Source organism: Coenobita brevimanus, chromosome 88 (assembly GCF_032717465.1).
Source record: "Coenobita brevimanus isolate Jiangsu-jjx chromosome 88, ASM3271746v2, whole genome shotgun sequence".
NCBI classification, from domain to species: domain Eukaryota; kingdom Metazoa; phylum Arthropoda; class Malacostraca; order Decapoda; family Coenobitidae; genus Coenobita; species Coenobita brevimanus.
In genome coordinates, this window is record NC_137041.1 from 5,635,768 (window position 1) to 5,660,139 (window position 24,372).

Below are 24,372 nucleotides of genomic sequence, written 5' to 3' on the forward strand. Positions count from 1 at the left end.
TAAGCTGCTAGGTGCTGTCAAGAATTTTTATGATGGTAGCAATGCATGTGTAAGGGTTAATGGGCATCTAAGTGAATGGTTCACGATCGGTGTGGGCGTGCAACAAGTTTGTGTGATGTCCCCATGGTTGTTCAATATATATAGTATATGGATGGGGTGATGAGAGAAGTAAAAACACAAGTAATGGAGAAAGGGATGGGGTTGGTATCAAATGGTGATAGATGGAATATCTCAAATTTGTTGTATACTGATGATTCAGTACGCTTGCAAGTACCGGACAAGAACTTGGTAGGCTAGTGCGGAGTTTTGCGGATGTCTGTGAGCGTCGGGCCTTGAGAGTAAATGTAGAGAAGTGTAAAGTGATGGTGACTGAGAGAGAAGGTGACTCCCAATGTGATGTCACAGTGAATGGAGAGAGACTGGAATTGGTGAGAGAGTTCAAATACTTGGGAACAGTGATAGAAAAGAGAGGAAAATGTGCAAGAGAAGTTGAAAGTAGAGTGACACAAGGAAGAAAAGTAGCTGGTGCAATGGAGGCCTTGGTAAGAAACAGAAGCTTGAGTGTTGCAGGTGCACGAGGCTTACATAATGGAGTGTTGGTGCCAACTTTAACATGTGGATGTGAGCCAACGGCCATGCCACGTTGAGTACACTGCTTCCCGTCCGATTAGCGAAGTTAAGCAACGTTGGGTCTGGTTAGTACTTGGATGGGTGACTGCCTGGGAACACCAGATGCTGTTGGCATCCCTACGTGTCAAGTGGGGTTGGTGGAGGATTAGTGCCCCTCCCTGTAAAACAATTAACTCTAAGCCCTTGACCACCCCGTTTGGGATACATGGCGTCTGGCAATGAATGAATGAATGAGACTATGGTGTGGCATGAAAATGAGAAGTCAAGAGTAATAGCAGTGGAGATGGGACTGCTGTGGAATGTATGTGGAGTACAGAGGGTGGATAGGATACGAAATAATATAATTCATGAAAGGTGTGGAATAAGGAAGTCGGTGGACACCAGAATCGAAGAAAGTGTCCTGAGATGGTATGGCCATGTGGAAAGAATGGCTAGCAAAAGAGTGGTGAAAAAGGTATATCAGCGAATTTGAAGGAGGGAGGGGGCAAAGTAGGCCAAGGAGAAGGTGGAGGGATATGGTGGATGAGTGTTTGAGGAAGAGAGGTTTGGAAGTCGGTGAGGCTAGGGAACTGACGAGATCGAGCTGGCTTGATGAATGTTGTGAGGAAAAGTGCATGATCAGGGATTTTGGCATCCCTTGTGAGCATGGCAGCGTCCAGATTGACTCAATCGGATATGTTTGTGTAAAGCTACAGAATGTGGTGAATGTTTTTGGCATATCCGGTAGAACCAGGATTCCAGGGGCTTGAATGATGAGTGAATGGAAGCGTGGCCTATTGGACTGGTCAAGAGTGTGCTGTCTGGACGCTGCTACTCCTCACCCTGCCCTTGGGTGAGAAAGGAGGTCTATATACTTTGAGTGGCCCCTCCATACTAATTTTAGAGCTCGGTGGTTTCTTCACGTTCGTTCGCCAAGCGTAATGCCACTGTACGAGCGCAGTGTACACAATTATTATGTGATTGGTGCTATAAGAATGATTAAGGTGGAATGATGAGCAATAAATAGATTAGATTAAAGTCCGACTTTAATTTATTTGTGTAGCTCAGTATCCGATCTTGTACGCGAACGTTCGCGAATACTTGTTCGACACTTCACTTTCGTTCGCCAGATGTAACGCCACTGTACTCATACCTATAATAATGTGATTGATGCTATGAGAATAATTAGTGGTATAATTATGAGCAGTGAACACAACCTTCTTTTATTGTATTAGCACTCTGTACATTTTACAACAATAAATATTTCAATTCAATTCACTTCATTAGAATATTAAAGTCCGACATGAAATAATGTGTGGCTCAGTAGCTGTGGGTTAATTTGTGCGTTTGATACCGAAGAGGGAAACGATCTCGACAGTGAGTCTGCAAAATTGACATTTTGACAACACAACAACAGTGTTCTGAATGTGACTGTGCTGAGTGATCGTCTCACCGTCTCAGACAGCATAGTTCCGTGAGGAGTGACTATTGTTTGACCTTATAAACTGCGATACCACTACAGAGACCAATATGTCTGGGGAGAAGCAAGCAGATACCAAGCCCAAGATCGACCTTGGACTACTGGAAGAGGACGACGAGTTCGAAGAGTTCCCAGCGGAAGGTATATTTTCAAACAGCGTTGTTATTGTGTGGTTAATCTCTTCAGTCCGAACAACTCTTTTGTGTTAAAATAATTTGGGCAGTGGTAAAATTATTTGTCTTAGCATAATAGGTGGACATGTTGCCTGCATAGTCTGGATAGTCTATAGCAAGAGTAAAACGTAATTGTGAAGTTTCAGACAGTACAAGTGATATGTTTCCATTGTTGATTTGTTAAGGATCAGCAGTAAAATAGGCCTGATTTGGCTGGGTTTAGTATGAGCACAAACTGGAGTACGGCATAATATGGGCCATTTTCACAGTTGTCCCCAATCCCATCCCTGACAGCCAGTTGCCCCCAGCCAGCCTCCCAACCTTCATTTGGGGCTGTATTTGGGCCATCCCCAACCAATATTGGAACATTCTTGGGAAGTCATTGTCTGATGCATATATTTATCACTGTTTTGAAGTCAGATGCGCGATATAATATTGCCGAGATAAGTATGCACCCGGTGATGAAAATTAGGTGACCAAGACTGACGCATGCGAATGTGTTGGAGTCTTTATAAATGAAACTAATTGGAGTCTTTATAAATGAAACTAAATGAAATGATAATATATACCATAATGGCTACATGTCAGCTTACCATGTTAACTTAGCAGCCTGTTGGAGGCTCCATAATAGACAGACCAGAAAGAAATAGAAGAATTGTTTGGTGGTAGGTGGTGGTGACCATCATCCACTCACTTGATGTAGTGCTGCCTACTTCTTCCTTAGCCTTTATCATTCTTTTCTGTGCCTGCCCTCCTCTCTTCCTGTATCTCCCATCTTTCCTGTCACTTCATTTTGCTCTTCTTTCCTTTACAGGTGGCTTTACATTGAGTGACAAGCCAAATGGTTTCCTGTAAGCCAAGAAACCATTTATAGCGCTGGGTGGTAACCATATAACCAACCCATACGTGCTCCCTACCTGTCAACAAGTGGGTTGGTGGAGGGTTAGTGTCCCTCCCCGTAAAACCAATAACTCAAAGTCGAGTGGCCACCCCTTATGGGATTATGGTGTCTGGCAATAGATAAATAGATAGATAGTTTTTAATATCAGATTCTCAGTCTAATATTTTTGACATATTAAAACACCCTGTTTTAGCAAATATACACTTCATGTTCATTTACTAATACTATACCCATTATTAAACTAAACCAGTGCATCACCCATTAAACATATATACATTATATTATATAAAATACATTAAGGGTGTCTATTACTTCTCCATGGTTATTTTTGCATACTGTGTGCCTTTCTTACAACACTCAGCATTCATCACATTTCAGTGTACATCTGATGTTTCAGGTAGGTGTGTGGTGAGGTTGCCATTAGTTAGGCCCTTCATTCCGAAGACATTTCTTATTCTGTATTTTTGCTGCGTTCAGATGAATTTCTTCTCTCCTAAATATACCAGCACTGTACTTTTTTTTTTTAAGAAAGAAAACCAAAGGCCAGGGGCCTGCAACCCGTTCCTTCCAAGAAAGAAAAAAAAAAAAAAACAATACAAAAGAGATCCAAATTCAAGATCCATTCATTTCAAGATGCCTGGACACATTGCGTTTGAAAGACCGGAGATCATAGGAAGTAGGAAATACAGACAGAGGGAGACAGTTCCAGAGTTGACCTGTTGCATACATGAAGGACTGGGAGAAACGATTAACTCTTGCATTAGAGAGTTGGACAGAAAAGGGATGAGAGTTGGTTGCTAGACAGGTGCTACTTGCCCCTATATAAAGTCAACAACTGTGCAGAGGTAAAGAAGTTATGGAGTCGGCTTAGCACACCTAATCTCTTGGAAGCAGATTTTACAAGATGTGCAATATCTTTCCAAGATAAGTCCCAAGTGAATGAAACCCCAAGCATGTTCAAGGATGATGCAGGGTTGAGCTGGATATTATTAAACATTAGTGGGTACTCCTGTGGAAGATTATGTCGGGTTGAAAGGTGTAAAAACTGAGTTTTTGATGCATTAAAAATAACAAGATTATTTTTACCCGTTAGAGATACGAGCCAAGTCAGACATTAGGTTTGCTATGGTCCCATCCCTTGTTTGTTGAAGTAACTGCTGAGATGGACGTTGTGGGAACCGAATGGAAAGGTGAAAGGTGGAATCATCAGCATACGAGTGGATAGGGCTAGATTTACAGCTTAGGTCATTGATGAATAAAAGGAAGAGAGTCCGTGATAGGACAGAACCCTGAGGAACACCACTGTTGATAGATCTAGGAGAAGAACGATGGCTGTCTACAACAGCGGCTATAGAATGACCAGAAAGGAAGCTATAGATGAAGGCACAGATAGAAGGATAGAAACCATAAGAGGGGAGACTGGAAATTAAATATTTATGCCAGACTCAATCGAAAGCCTTTGAGATGTCAAGTGCGATGGCAAAGTCCCGAAAGGAGGATGACCAGGAGTCTGAAAGGTAGGTAAGAAAATCGCCAGTGAAACGTCCCTAACGGAACCCATACTGACGATCAGAAAGAAGGTTGTGATAGGAAAGGTGCTTTAAAATTTTTCTGTTAGGAATTGATTTGAAAACTTTTGAGACACAGGATGTTAAAGCAATCGGACGATAGCTAGAGGGTTGGGAATGGTCACCCTTCTTTGGGAGGCTGAATGAGAGCAAACTTCCAGCAAGAAGGAAAGGTACAAGTTGACAGACAAAAGCGAAAGAGTTTACCTAGGCAGGGTGTAAGCACAGTTCTTGAGGACAACAGGAGGGACTTCATCAGTCCCATATGCCTTGTTAGTATTAAAGCCAGTGATAGCAGAAATTATATCAGCTGAAGAAATTTTTAGGTCAGCCATGAGGAAGTCAGAGGGGGGAAGTGATGGAGGAACAACACCGGAATCGTCTAAGGTGGAATTGGAGGAGAAAGTCTGAGCGAAGAGATCTGCTTTATCAGTAGAAGAAATAGCTACGGAGCCATCAGATTAGAAAAGAAGATGGATGGATGATGAGGTAAAGTTGTTAGAAAGGTTTTTGGCAAGGTGCCAAAAGGAGCAGGAAGAATTCGAGTTGGAGAGTTGAGAGTATTTAGTACAGATGAAATTATTTTTAGCAGAGTGAAGAACAGACAACACGATTCTGGGCAGAAACATAAGCAAGATGTGATTCAGGGGTGGGTTGGTTCTGGTACCTTTTATAGGCCCTCTCCTTGTTGTGGACAGCATTAGAACAAGCGTGATTAAACCAAGGCTTTCTTGCAATAGTCAGAGGATATGAGAAGGGAATGTATGCTTCCATGCCCAAGAGAATAACCTCCGCAATGTGCAATGCACACCCAGATGGTTCCTGGCAATGGAAGCAATAATCATTCCAGGGAAAATCAAAGAAGCACTGCCTGAGGGCCTCCCAATCTGCAGCTCCAAAGTGCCATAGATGACATTTCTTTGGAGAGTCTGCAGGCTGTACCGGAGCAATAGGACGTGTCAAGGTAATTAGGTTGTGATCGGAGGAGCGCAACGGAGAGGAAAGATTAACAGTGTAAGCAGAAGAATTAGTTGTAAGAAAGAGGTCAGGTATGTTGGAGCTTTCTCCAGAGTGGTCAGGGATACGGGTAGGATGCTGTACGAGCTGCTCTAGGTCATTAAGGATAGAAAAGATGTAGGCTTGTTCACCAGGTTGATCAGTGAAAGGAGAGGAGAGCCAAAGGTGGTGGTGAACATTGAAATCTCCTAGAATGGAGATTTCAGAGAAAGGAGAAATGGATAGAATGTGTTCCATCGTAGAAGTAAGATAGTCGAAGAATTTTTCATAGTCAGTAGAATTAGGAAATAAGTAAACAGCACAGATACAGTATATGTAGTCAGAGAATGACAGGAAAGCCGAAGCCAGAGAGGAGAGAATTGAGAAGAATCAAGCTCAGGAACACGAGAGCAAGATAAATCGTTGCGTACATATACACAACAGCCACCTTTGGCTTTGAAATGAGTATAGAGAAAATAGGAGGAAACAGAAAAGGTTTTGCTGTCAGTTGCATCAGACAGCTGAGTCTCGGACAGGAAGAGAAGGTGAGGTTTAGAGGAAGAGAGGTGATGTTTGACAGAGAGAAAGTTAGAGGAAAGGCCACAAATGTTGCAGAAATGAAGAAGAAGTGAGTCTGACAGTGGTTTCAGGCATCTCTCTGAGTCGTCACTGGGAGAGGGGCAGATGGTGGGGGAATTTATGGTACCCCCCCCGGGAATCCGAGGCCAGATTTGATTGTGCCATTTTCTTTTAATTTTGAAAAGGAAGTGTAATGTGTACTGTGCATGTAGTTTGGTCCTGACAGTTAGAGAAACTTGTATTGGAGAGCATGCTGGCCTACTCTCTGTGTTATTGAGACACTGAAATAGTCCAGCAGAGGGGGATGGTCAGGAACTAGTCCCGAGGGCGGATGAAACGGGAGCTCCAGCTCTCCCTGTCATCAACTTTCCATCCACCTTGGGAGTACAGTCACTACTCGTTTTACGTTGATTTGGTTTACGATAATTCGCTACAACGATAATAGAAAAGCTCCACCCCAAAATTCTATTTACAGTAAATTTCACGCTATAATGATTTTGCCATCAGAAAGTGCCAGGCACACGCAAGGTGACTGTCGCTTGCCTCAGGCAAGATGCTGCCCTGGCGTGCAGTGCATGTTATGGTTCAGGTCTTGCCACCCCTTCAAAGCCCCATCTTTTCAACTTGTTCATGTGTGCTCCCCTGTTATCGTCACCCCTGAGCCAAACATAGTACTATACTGTAGTATTGTGGATTTGTGTGCCCAGTGGTAAGGTCAGTGCCAGTGTAGGCCCCAGCGCAGGTATGGGCCCCAGTGCTAAGGTTGGTGCGGGTATGGGCCGGATTCCCCTCCCCCTAACCTGTTCTTGTCTGACTCAGAGGCTGACCATTAGTGCCTGTAAGCACAGGCAGTCCTCCAGCCTTGGGGGGGGACGACTTGGAGACGACTTGGACCAACACAGGTAGGAATGAAGGTGGATTGTCATTTATGGTTTAGTCTTGGTTAGGTGACTTTGGGAAGTTGAGTTGATGTAACCCCCCTTTTATAATGTGTTTCAGTCTCCTAATTTACGATAATATCGGTATACGATTAGGTATGACCTGACATAATCCCATCGTAAAACAAATAGTGACTTTACAGCCCTGCTCGACTGGTGCTGCAGTCTACTGTACTCCTACTGGTAGGAGTTGAAGTGGATTTTCCAGTGAAACAATTTACCACATTCACAGGATGCAAAACGCTAAATATTCTTCAACATATGTGTAGCCAGGAAGAAAGAGACCAAGCACTATTCATTCCTTGCCTGTATTTTCTCTGCCAAAATTTAGCTCTAGAAAATCACCTGAGGAAGGTGGCAGGAATCTGTGTGCAGTACGTATGGTTAACCAGAGCACTACCTGACAGGGTTAAGCTGACACACACCTAGGCTAAGCTTTGAACCACGAGCTCCATTAGTTCCCAGCATCATTATCGGTTGGCGCTGCCTCATTCAAAACAAATCTCATGTTTTTATTCATTGCCATGTAAAGTTAACCTTCATTTGAACACAGCTAAAAGATACACAGATCTATCTATCAAAATATCTATCTAGGGTCATTCCATGCAAATGCTAACCTTTAGTGTCAGTGTCAGAATTTATGAAAAATATATAAAATACTGTATACAGTATATGATTGTGAAGTTTAAACACTGAATTTTATGAATCTGGACAGAAAAAGTTTCTAAACTGTCTACTGAGAGGGAGGCATTAGAAACTGTCATACCATGTCACTGAAGAAAATTCATGCAGAAATTACCATAGTGATTTTCTTATCATCATTGACCTGAGTACTGTATGTACACTCGTCACCTATGGCGCGGGTGGCTACTCCCTCGCGTGACATTCTGTAGGTCCATTGTTGAAAAAAATGGGCTCACTTCCTTCTCAGGTGTCCCTCTCTTTTTTTAGAACATGCCTCCATTCATGAGGGTTCTGTCCCCGTCTATACTGATGGGTCTAAGACTGATACTGGAGTAGTATTTGGTGTTGTCTTCCCTTCCTTTAGTAGGGGCGGTAGCCTTCCTGGCATTACTTCAGTGTATACGGCAGAACTGACTCCAATTTCATATGCTCTGAAAATCATTTTTACTCTCCCCCAATCCGTTTTTGTGGTTTTTAGTGACTCGCGTAGTGCTTTGTCTGCACTGGAATCTTTTCATGCATCCCATCCATTGGTTTTATCAATTTTAGAGTGGCTTTTTCTTCTTGGCCATCGTGGCCGCCGTGTAGAGTTCCGTTGGGTTCCTGAACATGTTGGTATGGTGGGCAATTAGAGGGCAGATACTTTAGCTAAAGCTGCATCTTCTCAACAGTCCCCAACTGACTACCCACTTCTTGTTTCCGACGTAACACCTTACTTGCGGTACGCAGTTCGTACATGTTGGCAGAGACACTGGGATGGTGTTTCTCGCAGTAAACTAAAAGAAATCTTTCAGAGAGTGGTTGTGCCAAGGGTTCTTCCCTCTATGTCTCGGCAACTGGAGGTGGCTCTTGCTAGGCTTCACACTGGGCATTCTCGGCTTACACATGGGTTTCTCATGTGTGGTGAGACTCAGCTGTACTGTGATCACTGCCTTGTTCCCCTTACTGTCCGTCACTTGCTGGTCGAGTGTCCAAGTCTGGTGGACCTACTGTATGTCAGGGGGCAGATGGTGCCTACTGTTTGTCCTCGATGCTTGTTGAAGCCTCTGATGATTTTACTGATGTTTTTAGTTTTCTTCAGGAAGCGGGCCTCTTTCCACTTTTATAAGTAATTGATATTTTATAAACTCTTCTTTTATTATTTTGTGTTTTATTCCTACTAACAGATATTAACTTTATTTTGAATAGGCACTTTTTATTTTGCCGTGTCTTTTACTCTGTCATCCAGTGTCATATGACCCTGGCAGTTGCGCCGCCAGATTTTAATTATTTTCAATTAATTAATCAATCAACCTATGGAGCGGACTTCTATGCCACGGCAAGGTGCCGGACCCCCCAAAACGAACCACAGGCATAAATTACCTATTGCATGGGCGCGGCAGAGTTTGAAACGCGCGGGCAGATTCCCCTGGCGGCATGCTCCCCTGTTTGTAAACAAAGAAGATGGCGACCACTCCAGCTTCATACTACAAGTGCTCCAACTGTGGACTTTTTTCTCTCATATGAGGAGGTTAAACTTCACCTAATTCATTGTGTTAAGTAATGAAACATTAAAGATTCTTCGGGTTTGGTGACTGTTTTATAGGTTTATTCGTAAAATCGCTATGAACGGGTTAGTGACGAAGCACCTATCTCTGAGCTAAGACGAAGTATAATGCCTCCCATCATCATCATCACGTATATAAGAATGATTATTAGTGTGTTAAATGTGAGTTTTGTTGACACTGGAGCATACAAACTGTATCAAATAAACTTCTTCAATCAGTGCTAGACCTGGCAGCTGCCACCATCTTTAATGTTTTGGTTGGTCAGCTGATCTGTGTCTACTTGGCCGAGCTTTTTTTCGCTCGATCTGCAGCGCGTGGTATTGCCCAAGTAGACACAAGGCTGATCACCCTCCCATTTTTTGTGCCTATTGTTACATGTAATACATGCATTGACTGATTGATTGCTTGATTGTGCGAATGTGTAAAGTGTGGAAAAGTGGGATGAAAAGGGGAACTTTGGGTGAATGTCCAGAACCAGATTCCATTTTTCCCATAGGTTTAGTTATTTGTATGGCATGGTTTTCTGTGGCACGGGCGCGGTCCACAACCAATTAGCTGCGCCTTAGGCGACTTGGCTGTATGTCTTTGGAATGCTTTCATTGGCTTTTATTGAGAAAACATCTATTTGAGTTATAATCGTCACTGCAGTTGTTTACATTTACTTTCTAATATCCTTTGACAAATGCAAGAAAGCCATGGTTTAATCATGCTTGTTCTGTGCTGTCCACAACAAGGAGAAGGCCTATAAAAGGTGCTGGAGCCAGCCTACCGCTGAATCACATCTTTTTTATATTTCTGCCCGAAATCATGCTACTGGTAAGTCTGTTCTTTGCTCTGGTAAAAATAATTTCATCCATACTAACTGCTCTCAACCCTTCAACTTGAATTCTTCCTGCTCCTTCTGGCACCTTGCCAAAAACCTTTTTAACAACTTTACCTCATCATCTTTCCCCCTAGCTATTTCTTCTACTGATAAAGCAGATCTCTTACTCTCACTTTCTCCTCCAATTCCACTTTAGACGATTCCGGTACTGTTCCTCCATCACTTCCCCCCTTTGACTTCCTCATGGCCGACATTAAAATTTCTTCAGCTGATGTATTTTCTTCCATCACTGGCCTCGGTACTAACGAGGCATATGGGCCTGATGGAGTCCCTCCTGTTGTCCTTAAGTACTGTGCATCTGTGCTGACACCCTGCCTAGGTAAACTCTTTCACCTTTGTCAACTTGTACCTTTCCTTCTTGCTGGAAGTTTGCTCTCATTCAGCCAGTCTCAAAGAAGGGTGGCCATTCCCAACCCTCTGTCACCCAATGGCTCTAACATCATGTGTCTCGAAAGTTTTTTAGTCTATTCTTAACAGAAAAATTTTAAAGCATTTTTCCTATCACAACCTTCTTTCTGATTGTCAGTATGGGTTACGTCAGGGACACTCCACTGGCGATCTTCTCGCCTACCTTTCAGACTCCTGGTCATCCTCCTTTCAGGACTTTGGCGAAAGCTTTGCCATTGCACTTGACATCTCAAAGGCTTTTGATCAAGTCTAGCATTAATCTTTAATTTCCAAACTGACCTCTTGCAGTTTCTGTCCTTCTATTTGTGCTTTCATCTGTAGCTTCCTTTCTGGTCATTCTATAGCTGCTGCTGTAGACGTCCACCATTCATCTCTTAGATTTATCAACAGTGGTGTTCCTCAGGGCTCTGTCTTATCACCAACTCTCTTTCTTTTATTCATCATTATCCTAAGCTGTACATCTAACCCTATCGACTCATACTTTGATGTTTCCACCTTTCACGTTTCCATTTTCTTCCTGCTGCATGCATCTGAGCAGTTACTTCAACAAACAAGGGATGATGCTATGGCACACCTAATGTGTGACTTGGCTTATATATCTGACTAGGGGAAAAGCAATCTTGTTGTTTTTAATGCACCCAACATAATCTTCAGTAGGAGCACCCACCAGTGTTTAATAATATCCAGCTCAATCTTGCATCGTCCTTAAACATACCGCACTTGGGGTTTCATTCTCTCGGGATTTAACTTGCAAAGATCACATTACATCTCATGTAAAATCTGCTTCCAAGAGATTAGGTGTGGTAAGCAGACTCCGTACCTTCTTTACTCCCACACAGTTGTTGACTTATACATGGGTTTTATTCGCCCTGTGTAGAGCACAACTCTTATGTGTGGGGAGGCTCCTCACATACAGCTCTTCTCAACAAGGTGGAGTCAAAGGCTTTTCATCTCGTTAACTCTCCTCCTCTTACTGGCTTCCTTCAACCTCTGTCTCTTCGTCGCATTGTTGCATCTTTATCTCTTCCATCGCTACTTCAATGGTCACCGCTCCTCTGAACTGTCTGCTTGTATCCCTCCATGTCTAGGACAGGTGCGTAGCACCCATCTACAGTAAATCCTCGTTTTTCGCGACTTGGATGTTCTGCCAAATCCTCATGAACCGCGAAACGTCAAATTGTGAAGTTAAGAATCAATGTGAAAAATAGAGGAGTGTTCCGGTGGGAGATGTTCCTACTCTGTCAGAAAGTACTATAACACCAAACAGGGCCTTCCCAAAATTAAGTGAGGAGTGTTTGCTAGTGCTAAAACAGCATAACACAATAAACACGTGCCTGAAAACACATTAAAACTGTTATAAAGAGCTGCAACACCAAAAATCCTTACCAGAAATACAGTGAAAACTGGCTTGCATGGCAAGTGAAGGTGTGTTGAGAGGGGATGGGCTAGTTCCTGATGTCACTAATCAAGGAAAAGCTGCCACATTTCACCAGACTTTTTAATTTTCGCCATCAAAGTAGGTCAACTAAATCCTGGTCATTTTATGTGCTCTCTTTGTCACTAAAAGGAAGGGAGAAATTATAACAACATTATTTTACTCACTGCTACAAGGAAGAGAGGCTGTAATATAGTCAAATAGAATCAAAAATTGGTGGGCTGAGTCTACCATCTCTGTATTGGGACGGTTATTATTCTTTCCTTCCTTAAGTATTGATAAGCTTTATTTTACATCCTTTTCAGGTATTTCTCCATCAAAACAAAAATAAATAGTGTTTCGAGAATCATGTAACGATTCTTTGTTAAGAAATAGTAGCATGACACGGCTGAAGATCATATGTTATGATCACAAACAATAACAAACTCACGTGTGTCTACTGCCCAACTGGACCATCTATGTATTCACGACACGGCTGAAGATCGTACGTTACGATCATAAACAATAACAAACTCACGCGTGTCTGCTGCCCTGCTGGACCTGCTGTATGAAGATCATGGAAAACTGTTGCATAGAAAAATGGCCAGTGCCTAGACTAAGCATCGGTACGCAACGTCTGCTGAGTGTCGGCTGCCAGCTGGGAGCATCAAATTGTGGGGAAATTCGCGAATTGTGAGACAACTCTGAAACCTTTTTCTTGCGCGAAAAATGAGGCGTCGAAGTAAAATGCGTCCAAATATGAGGACTTACTGTACAACAAACTCTCATCCCTTTTCTGTCCAACTCTCTGATGCAAGAGTTAACTGTTAGTCCAAGTTCTTCTTGTATGCAACAGGTTAACTCTGGTTATAACCAGGACAGCCACTAAGTACAGTATAATGTTCTCTTTCCAGGATGCAGTAAAATGTTTTAATGTACATTTTCTTTCCATGGGCTAGCAGACCCACAGTGTTGGCACCATTTGTGTTTTTTGCCATGCTGGGGAAAGAGTTATTCACACCCTTATGAAATACCAGAGTTTCATTTTCACTCTTACACCAATAGATTCCAAGCTTCATTTCTTACGTTAGAGTGAGGATCACAACTGTCATGTAGTGACTTCTGTATTTCTGTGCTCTTTGCCCTTAGGGTACCAGAATCCTTCCTTCCATGTTACACGTTTCATGCATTTCATCCTCATAACTTTCACTTACGCTCATCACAGTATCCAAGCATTTGAAGACAAAAATGCTGTAAAACAGGAGGCATTATTATGTAGATTTAACTTCCCTAAAGAATATCAAAGTTAAGATTAAAGGCTGTGGCTTTCTCAGATAGGTCTGGTCTGATCCTGTTTTGTTTATGTACTATTCATAAATGAACCTTTGAGCAGTACAGCAGTCAGGACCAAAGGAAGACTCAGATTCGATTAAGTCAGAAAATCTTTAATACCCAATCTAGGTTTTGCAAAATATTGGCTCAGCTTTTGAGTTTGTATGGATTCTTAAAACTATTTTGGGGGAGCGGGGTAGCTCGGTGGTAGGGTGTCGGTCTCGTAATCGTGACGTTGCGAGTTCGCGCCCCGCCCGGTGGCTGCTGTGCTTGGAAGGGTAGCGCTCTCCTATAACCCTAGCAGGGCTGTATGATCTGATGAGGTCTAGCTCGGGGATTAATCCCTTAAAACTATTTTGAAATATTTGTTATTAAAATACAGTTTATTTTGATCTTCAAAGATCCAGTTTTGTTCTAACATGTGCTTATTTTGAACCCTTTCAACTTGAGGGCATGTTTTATGATATGCTTATTATTTTTCAGATGACTATTTGGCAAAGACACTTTTTGAATGGGATGGATTTGGGATAGCCTTCATTGATCCTCTCGGTATAAGAGGACTTTCCTGAGCTGTGTCCAGGGGTAACTGGACTAAAATAAAGTTGTTGTAGTCAAGAATTTAAACCCTTCTGTCTGTCTTATATTCTTCCACCTGCCAGATGAGAGTATCCATTCCAAGAGCACCATAGCTGTGGGTGGGTTAATGAAAGTGTAGCTTTAACAATTCTGTCCTGAGCTGTATAAAATTATCTCAGGATAGCAAGAATATAATGAAGATCATCATTGTTGCGATGTTACTTAATTTGTGTGGGTGTTTACTCAGGTGGGGGGAGGGAGAAAGCGTGATGATGATATACTCTTCTTTCATGGTTGATGCCATGCAGTTGTTTACGCATCCCATCTGCACATTTTTCAGATTGGGGTGCGGCAGAGGAGGATGCCGAGGATGTCAATGTGTGGGAGGATAATTGGGATGATGACAATATTGAAGATGACTTCTCCCAGCAGCTCAGGTGAGAAATGTTTACATCATGCTCCATGGATGAAATTATTGTTTGTACCTGTATGTTTTTTATTATTATTTATTTATTTATTTTTTACGTAAACACCCATTGGTTGGTGAAACCCATTTCGCACCACATTAATCAGTTCATCCATATTATGTCATTCATATTTCATTCTTAATGCTACCAGATGATTTGACTTAGCATAGAAGTAGTAGTTAGGGATTTACAGTAATGAAGACTATCTAATCCCTCCAGTTTGGATATTAGCTTGTAAGTCAGATTCTAAGTCATCTGGAGCTAGCTAGCATAAACTGAAGTACAGCACTGTATTATGTCATTGGAACCGTAATTAATTGTTACTGCATTGGCAGTAATGTCTTAACCTCAAGCCCTATGATTTTTAATTTTAATCTCTCAGCCTCCAGATCATTGTATTCAGCTTAGGACAGAGAGATCAAACTTGAGGGGTTAGGTACAGCATTAATCCATAAAGGATCAGCTGCCTACTGTATACCATTAAGAGACTTCCCCAGGTCATCAAAAACTGGTGTTGGGATTTGTGGTTAAAAAGTTGTATTTTGGCCCAAGAAACAAGAAAAAAAATAAGAATTTGACATCTTTTTTAATTTATTTTATTTTTTATTTTTTAACAGTTTAGGTCATGTGACCTTGGCAGCAGGTCGCTTGTACTTGTAGAAGACGTTCCCAGGTTGGCAAATTTCGATGCTTGGTTCATTGTATAAAAGTATATTTTGGCCTTAGAAATAAGGGAGGGAAAAAAAAGATTTTTTGTGTACATACTGTACCTGTTTGGAGTTCCTATGCTGTTTGAATGGTCTTGTGACCTTGGCAGCCAAGCTCAACTGAGAGTGGTGGTACATTGTCTTATGGTGTTGCCACTAAACTTTTTTTTTTTTTTTTTTTTTTTTTTTTTTTTTTTTTCCACTGTTACATTCTAATATGCTTTGCTGAGTGTTTTATCACATATACTACTTTATACATGCTGTTATAAATTGGTTAGCATTAATGCTTGATTACAATATTTGGTGAAACAGTGGTACTGAGGCATACAGCCTGTGCCCAGTTGGGGCCAGGTGGCCCCAGGTGGGAGAGTAGAAGTTTCCACATATCAGTTTCTGATATTTACAGTCCTTCTGACTCACCCAAAATGGTGGGAGGATCAAATTATAGATCTACGAACTTGACATGGTATTGTCACAGCCACCACTTTTATCTACCAGGTTGACACTCTGCAGGTTAAACTTCTTCACAATAATAGAGTCTTCCTTGTGTTGAAGAAAAATATTAATAAAAAACAAAGAAAAAAACAAGACTACAATATGTCATTGACTTAAGGGGATTAAGAAAACATTTTGGTTATAGCAGTACACAAGGCAAGGGTTGCACATCATGGTCTATTTCAAACACTTTCATGTAAAGCTACTGTACTGGGACTTAAATACTGTATTTCAGTTGTATACCTAAAACCTAAATCTTGACAGGGAAGACAGACTCCCCTCCCCCCCTTCTCTCTCTCTCTCTCTCTCTCTCTCTCTCATGGGAAAAGAAATTTGGACTCTGTTATGTTACTGACTTCCATTTGTATGGTGGGATGCAAGCTAAATAATATACAGTAGTAATACAGGTGTTGCTTAAATGTTCACCAAATACTGGATGCTTGTCAGCACCTGTGTGATCTCACTTTTAAGAGTTTAGCATTGTACAGTAATCCCTCGATTATCCAAAGTAATAGAGCCAAAGGCATGTCAGCGTAGTGAATCCATTTGGATAATGGATTTCTCCTATTGGCCCCCCTTTGTACATACCCAAACTTTGAAAGCCATTGTAAAAGGCCACTACAGTACATCATACAACAATTATTCCTGATGTTTTACCACTACTCCATAAGCAGACCTATAAACTACAGCCAAGCAGTTACTATGGTCAAGCAGACCCATCAACCACAGACAAGCAACCGAAGCCACTAACATACAATACATCAATGTCATTTAAACAACACATCACAAACATTAAAAATAAAATAACACCAAGACTCAGTGCTTTGAGGTCACTTGCCCATACAACATTCGGACACAACAAAGAAACCACCACCACAGTATACAAACAATACATACGTTCAGTGATGAATTATGCAAGCCCTGCCTGGGCTTCTAACCTCACCAAAACACACTACAACACTCTACAGACCATACAGAACAAGGCTGCACAGCTACTACACCCACAGACCACCTACATCAAGAAACCAAAGTCCTCAAAGTCAAGGATCACCTAGACATGAGAGGCACCCAGTTTCTTGCTGCAGGCTCCACAAACCCACAACATCCATTACAGTACATGGCAGCACATCCACCCACACCAAGGAACAATCAAAACAACACCCAGCACATGATACCATTCACAAATACTGTCATCTCTCCCCCCTCGCCCACCTCAGACCAGCTTCCAGAAGCATATCCACACTCAGATCACTCGCCGCTCCATTCAGTCACTTAAAGACAACACACAGCTGCATCCACGGCCTCCTGCCATCCACCCTTCTGAATCCTATCTTCCTCATGAGGACAGGGTCCACCTGGTGGGCACCATCCAGCCCTCTTAAGCTACCAGAAGAGGCTGGATGACTCCGTTGCTGATGCCTGTCCAGGATGCAACACAGCACCCCATACTATTAGGCACATTATGGAAGACTGCATTGCACACAATCACCTATGCCAACAACACAACATACACTCTTTGAGAGCTCTGTGGGAAAGCCCAGTCTTGGCCATGGCCTTCCTGAGGGACTTGGGGCTGTTCGGCCAGACTGCCTAGGGAACAACTACAGTTACTACTACTACCACGGACAAGCAATCACCGCTGCAGGGCCATACCCTGCTGTGACATGGAGGGGGGGGGGGAATGCCCTGCCGGGCAAAAATGTTTGCTTGGCCATAATTTCCACCTGGATGTAAACATTTTGTCCAGATAAAATGGAAAAATGTATGAATAATTGTTTCAAACAGCCAGATCACAGCATCTGGATTATGGATTGTTTGGATAATGGTGTGTGGCCCATATTACTGGGCACTCTGTTGATAGTTCATCTACTTTTTGGCTTTCTTGTTCCTTTTTCCAGATTCCATTCATTCTATGTAATAATGGGAAATAGGGTTATTGTGATGTTGATGACAGAAATTTCTACTCTTGCATACTTCAAAATACAGTAGATAAGGAATATTTTGTACATACATAAAGCATAATACTGTGATTATGATTAATGTAAATGCAATTGTGTACTAATGTGTAAAATTTACTTCCTTTACCAGAGCTGAGTTGAACATCCAGCCAATGCAGTAATCGCTTCAAGTCACAATGATGTCATTATTGGTAAACTCTTCAGTCAGCTTCATTATAAATATTACATTACATGCATCTCTAGAAAATTGCCCCTTGAATGATCTCATGTAAGTGATGTCTTGAAGATTACATTGTACTGAAACTTATAATAAACATTTTGTAAAACATTGTGGTTTACAGTTACTTGATGATATTCATTTCACTAGAATACCAGTACAGAAGCAATAGGAATTTCTTTGTACAGATATAGCAGCTTAAAACTGGGTGTTTCCATTCTTGCTACATTATGTGCATTTCTCAAGTATTTATCCATTCTCTGCTGAAATACCTTTGCCTCATCTCATTCTGGTGAATTCCTGTACAAGTGTTCAACTTCTTGTGACATAGCAGGGAACTAAATCTCAGGCCTGGCTCAGCTGAATAAATTGTCTTGCATTAGCTGAAGCAGAATACTACAGTTGTTTTGAACTTTAGAGGGTTAATGGTTATTTTCTTCAAATTTACCCCATGGTTACTTTTCATTTTCCTATGTGCCTGACTTGGCATAGGCAAAACAGCCCATTCACTAAGGCCCAGCAATCCACGTATAACACTTTCATGTGCCACCACTTAGGCATTAATACTCACCTACCATATAGAATATGTGGAAAGGCTCTTGTAATTGCAATGCATTCAGGACTTGTGCATTGGTGTTAGTAAAGGTCCTTTTATAATATGTCATTGGCTTAAGTAAGCCGCAACATAAAGAGGTTCTAAGACTGAACTTCAACCTCTTAGACATAAGTAAATTGTATTGTTCTTAATAGATTACATAAATAATATAATTGAAGGGTGTACAATGTATTTACATAAACATGCTCTTGTAATAGTGACATTTTATGTCCGTCAACAACCTAAATGGGCCTAGGATATCGATTTTTGGTTTTCACTAGTGGCTTGTTCAACTCATGTATTTTCCGTTCCCACCAAAAAAAAAAAAAAAAAAAAAAAAAGGCCCAACGCCCTTATAAATGGCTTATTTTGCCCTAAAACAATATACGTATGCTGTTCACTATGGCGTGAGCGACGAAAAGTTGCAATATTTACGACTTCGTCGCTCACACCGTAGCTGAGGAGTATAGGGAAAAATACCTTGTGTTAGCCATTCTCAGTTTTCTTTGATACAGTGTATGCTAGAGAAAACGACCAAAACAATACAATTTACGGGTATACAATTTTATTACAACATCCACTATAATTATATTTTTCTTTGATACGTGGTGCATCCAGGCTAGCATAAAACCGAAAAAAATACTATCACAATTTTTTATATATTTTCTTACCGGTATAAGCCTCAAAACGGATTTTTTACACGATGCTTAGGCCAAAAAAATTATTGAGACACCTTGTAAAGGCATGTCTAGGTAAATTTTTAGAAGTAACCAACGTTTTCTTTTATTATTATTTTTATGGTTTCCAATGCAAAATACCGTGTTTTAATTAGTTTTGACCTTCATTTTGGGGGGAAAATCCCCCTTTTGAAATTTTGAGTAAGATTTCCAAAAGTGGGTTTATCCCCCCAAATCAAGATCAAAATTAACCTAACCTATGGCCTGACATTGACCGAGTGCACATGCCTACACCAGCCAATATGGCGCGACATTCATCCGCTACTGAGAGAGAGCCTAACCTAAGCCACTATATGACGACCTCTACAAAATTAGCTCCCCCAACTCAAACTAGCCTTAAAAGGTAAGTCTTGGTTAGAATAGTTCAGGGACGTAATATAATGAAAATCAGTAACGTTCGTTACTTCTAAAATTATACCCATGTCTAGCTTCTGCTGAAGCTCGGAAGAGGAAAAGAGATGAAGAAAAGGCATTATTAGAACCTACAACAAGTACTTCAGGACCTCAAGCTGGGCCTGGTTCTTCACCTCCTGCTTTACCTGTGCGCCGCTCCTCACCTTCGGTACCTGACGGCACCCAGTCAACTCTAGGGACTATCAAGAGCACCCCAATGGTAAGGTAAAAGGCATTGGGAAATTATTTTGGGTTGAAAGATGAGTGATGGCGGTGGTGAAGGTGAACATTATGTGAACTGTACCGTAGATGTAAGTGGCACCGTTATCTTCCTGTTTATTGATATATATATATATATATATATATATATATATATATATATTTTCGCTTTTTCCCATATTGGTAGCAAGAATTTCTTTTTCTTTGGGTAGAGGTGGATGTTGAGTTAGGGAAGGTGCCCACCACTGGTCAATAAATAACCCAAACCCAAGGATGCTTCCATTCGTTGACCCCGTGGTGGGGTAGCATAATACCATACAAGGCCATATACAAAAATGTTATTTATAATTTTATTTTTCGAGATAAAATAATCATACAGACTTAAAAGCATGCATTTAGTTCCATCCATACCAAATATCAAGTCATTAAAAGAAAAATTGTCCGAGATATGGAACAAACATTGATTTCAAACTTTGAAGTCAATTTCCCCCAAAGTTACTTTTTCGACACTAAAATGCCTGTAACTTCCTTATTTATTAATGGATTTTGATGTTTTTTTATGGTATTTTCTTCTGTAATTCATGCCCTTTCATTTAATAGAGATATTTCCTCTTTTCTACATAAATTTTATGAAGGCTCATAAGTTTCAGACTTTAAAGTAATTAAAGAGCAGCATCATTCTAATAAACTAAAGAAAAAATATATATTTAGCTCATTAGAATTGTATGCGCCCTGCTTTGCAGAATATTTTGACACCAAGTTCATTAAAACCCATGCAAAACTAAGCAAGTTATAGAGTAAATTTCAGGTCGTAGGCAGACAGCTTAAAGCTGGTCAGATAAATTTGTTTATTTTTATTGTGATTTTATGAGCCATCCAATAAAAACTTCAGCAAATTGTAATGTATCAGTCATGTAACTATGCAAAACTGTTACCTTCGTGCATTGTCAGCCCTACAAAATCCACAACTGTTGAGATGACGCAGCACCACCCCTCCCCTCCTTTCGATTGAGGGGGTATGGTGGAATCAATTTCCATTTGACAGATTCAATTTAAAGTTGTCCTTTACATACATATGCACACACCTATTATTCATAAATATGTGCGTATTCATAATCCCAAGAGGAAGAAGGTACAGTGCGTCCAATCCTGGACTACGGGGCTCAGTGTTGGTCCCCAAATATGACGAGGGACATCCAGACTCTCAAGAAGATCCAAAGAAGGGCGACAAGACTAGTGCCAAATATAAAACACCTGCCCTACGAAAATAGATGCAAGAAACTAGGTCTCCAGACACTCCAAGAAAGAAGAGTACGGGGGGACATGATAGAGACGTATAAGCTGCTACATGGCTTTGAAGATGTCCCCTATTCCAGATTCTTCAAGAAGAACACAAACAATCTGCGAGGACACTCCCTGAAATTAGCAAAACCAGATCATTGGCGGACATCCCTGAAAGGAAACTGGTTCACCATCCGGGTTATAGACTATTGGAATGCGCTCCCAGAGAGTGTGGTAAGCGTGCCTACAATAGCCACATTCAAAAGTCGTTATGATAAACATGTCAATACAGTAGAACCTCTCTCATTCGGACTATATGGGGGGAAGGGTTGTCCGAATTAGCAGATTGTCCGGACCATCAGGGTAATCTTCAGTTCATACCAAACTCTATCTACATATGGTATGTTTGTTAATTATTAACATATGTGGCATATGTCAACCCTACGTAACCGCAAAAGATGAAAGGATACCGGTACTAAAATAACAAAACTAATCATGTAAGATAGTTTTGTATTGCATAATTTACAGGTAAGGCCATGACAAGAAACTAGCCTACATTTTAAATTGTAGTAAGTGACTGAGGCCCGTTTAAGCAAAAATATAAATTAATTAATTAACTGTAATATTTGGAATAAAAATAAAACTTATGTTGGCAAAAAATACTTTGTCATCTTTGGTATACTGATAACACCCATATGGGCAAGAAGCTAATGTTTGATGTACAAGTAAAGCACATTTAAGTACAAAAAATAACCTACAGTAATCACTAAACACTGCAGAATATTCTGACCCATTTTTGTGTAAGCAAACTCCTCCTTTTAACACCTTTATTCATTACAGAAGCTACACTTGCATTAAGGGGCATGGTAAGGAGGATTAACTTTTGAAATACAGCGTAAAAATATAAATGGTTGGTGAACTAGTTGATGGAACGAATGCTAGCGTGTGTTTAAACAGGTGCCCATGTAGCGACCTAGCGTGATCCGAGACTAAACGAATGACGATCGCTTTCCGCGCCGATACTGAAAATGCCTTTAGATTTACTTTCAACATATTTTTGGAGCTTATTATTTTTAAATTTTGTCCGGATTAACAGAAATCCGGATTAAAGGGGTCCGGACTGAAGAGGTTCTACTGTAATAGGGATATAGTCTGGCTGACAAGTCTTAAGGGGTGGGGATCAACACAAGAAGTCATCTTCTTAATTCCCCACTATCTGTTCATAGGTAAGCATTCATAGGTAAGTCATTAACCTGCTGAAGGTTAAGTTATAGAGCAGTTGAAAAATTCACATATATACCGGTACTCACGTAAACACATACCATATATATAATTCATATATATACATAGGTAGATAGATAGATAGATATAGATATAGATAGACAGATAGATAGATAAAAAAATGTTAAAACCGCATAATGGAGTAGAAAAGCCGAAGAAGAGGGGAGGGGGGAAGGTGGAGGGAATGGCTGGGGGGAGGATTGGAGGAAGGAGATACCCTTCTTGCCCAGATGCACAAACGGCCTTAAGGCTACACACAGCCTTCAGTCGGGTATTTTTAAGGCCGTAGGTCGCTAAGGCCCATGCACGAAGCAGCTACAGGAGGGTGAGCCCTGTTAAGGCCGCCTCAGCCGCTGAGGCTGGGTCGGAGCAGCCTTACTGTATTGAGACCCATAAATAAAGTAACTCCGATTTGATATTCTCTATAGCACAAACCAGACCAAACTTGTTATTGTTTATCTCGGTATGGAGTTGATGGTTGCCTGTGAATTAGATCGTGCATTGCGAAGGGAATGGAAGTTTCCTGGATGAACTGAACCCCCATAACATAAATGATGAAAATGCATTGAGACAATAACGTCTCCCCAGCAGCGAATTCCTTCGTTTAACAGAACTTGAGCCTCATACTGGGAGTGTCAAGCTACACTCCATGCCAATCTTGCCTACGCAACAATTTTTGGCAACACAGAGGAATTTTCAGAGCGTTGTTGGAAAATGGTATTCATCAGTCAACAAGTATATCCAAAGTGATATCACATGCGACAGATGCTTTATACAGGAAATGACAGAAAAATTAAGAAGCCCAGTGCTTTGCTGAGAAGAACAGAGACTAGAGGGTTTCCACAGAATAAATCATTTTTCTAAAGTGCTTGGGTCCTCATGAGGAGGGAGCGAAAGAACACATCCCCAGTATCCCTACTTGTAAAGGGCAACTAAGGAGGAGCCTTTTTGTCTTCAGACCTTCCTTCCTAACTGTCCTCTTTTGTCTTCTCTCCTACCCCCTTTTCTAGATGTTTGCATGTTTCTTATGTTCTTTATTTTCCCTCTACTTCTGCTTTGCCATGCAGCCATTTTATGGATTTGTGATAATTCTTCATTGTTAACTTCCTAAAGTGCTTGGATCAAAGGATTGAACCCTCGTACCAATTAAGGCCCCAGATCACAAAGAACATGTATTTGTCAGTTGCAAAGGGTTCCATTCACTGGATGTGCAAGTTGTGACAGCAAAAAAAAAATGATATTGAGCTGTAATTACAGATATCCTGGCAGCAATCACGCTGCTTATATCTGGGCTAATTCTAACCTCCACCAGAGATGTGGACCAAGGTGTCTACAGTATGGTAACAGTTTTCTGCTAGGTAACTGTGGTTGCTGATTACTTTGTGTGAAGTTAGAGAATGGTTAAGTAAAACATGGCAAACATAATAGGTTACTGTTCATATTGCTAATATGTTTCTTTACTCCTAAACCCTCCCATCTTACTGATGTTTTAAAGGTTGTGTGGGTGTAATGCTGGGGAGCTTTTCATTGCACCCGACATTGTTTTCAATTAATTACTGGTACTTCACGTGCTTATCCTTGACTGTTGTGTAAATGTTACCGGCATTGTGTGAAAATAAGGTATTGTATAGAATGCCCAGGTATTCTGTAGAATGTCTAGCATTTTTTGGCAAAGTATGAACTAAACTTATTTCATCCTGACTTTATAAATTTTTACCTAGGGATTTTAATAGAATGCCTAGTTATTCTGTAGAATGTCTAGCATTTTTATGGCAAAGTATAATAAACAACAGGGAGTTAGGCAAGGATAATCTAGGTTAAGTTTAAGTAAGTTTAGGTCAGGTTAGGTTAGGCTAGGTAGGGTTAAGCTAATTTAGAAGAGCGCTGTGTTAGGCGTTTACCTAATTTAACCTAACCTAACCTACTACCTATAT

The 24,372-nt window shown here is 41.0% G+C and overlaps 1 protein-coding gene and 1 non-coding gene across 2 annotated transcripts; both read left to right on the forward strand.

Moving 5' to 3' along the window:
- The first annotated feature begins 625 nt into the window (after positions 1–625).
- Positions 626–744, forward strand: LOC145411269 (5S ribosomal RNA). Its single transcript, XR_013899396.1, has one exon. It is a non-coding gene; the product is annotated as a 5S ribosomal RNA (ribosomal RNA).
- A 1,221-nt stretch (positions 745–1,965) lies between these two features.
- Positions 1,966–18,043, forward strand: Sem1 (Suppressor of exocyst mutations 1). Its single transcript, XM_080281238.1, has 3 exons — positions 1,966–2,230; positions 14,429–14,525; positions 17,846–18,043. The coding sequence occupies exons 1-3, from the start codon at positions 2,140–2,142 to the stop codon at positions 17,874–17,876; spliced, it is 219 nt and encodes a 72-aa protein (XP_080137364.1). The 5' UTR covers positions 1,966–2,139; the 3' UTR covers positions 17,877–18,043.
- The last annotated feature ends 6,329 nt before the right edge of the window (positions 18,044–24,372 follow it).

What these genes read in the sequence shown, in the direction of transcription:
- Sem1 (XM_080281238.1), top strand. Translation starts at nt 2,140, where the DNA reads ATGTCTGGGGAGAAGCAAGCAGATACCAAGCCCAAGATCGACCTTGGA. An exon ending in CGAAGAGTTCCCAGCGGAAG is followed by an intron (nt 2,231 to 14,428) that starts GTATATTTTCAA and finishes CACATTTTTCAG; the next exon opens with ATTGGGGTGCGGCAGAGGAG. An exon ending in GACTTCTCCCAGCAGCTCAG is followed by an intron (nt 14,526 to 17,845) that starts GTGAGAAATGTT and finishes TTCCTTTACCAG; the next exon opens with AGCTGAGTTGAACATCCAGC.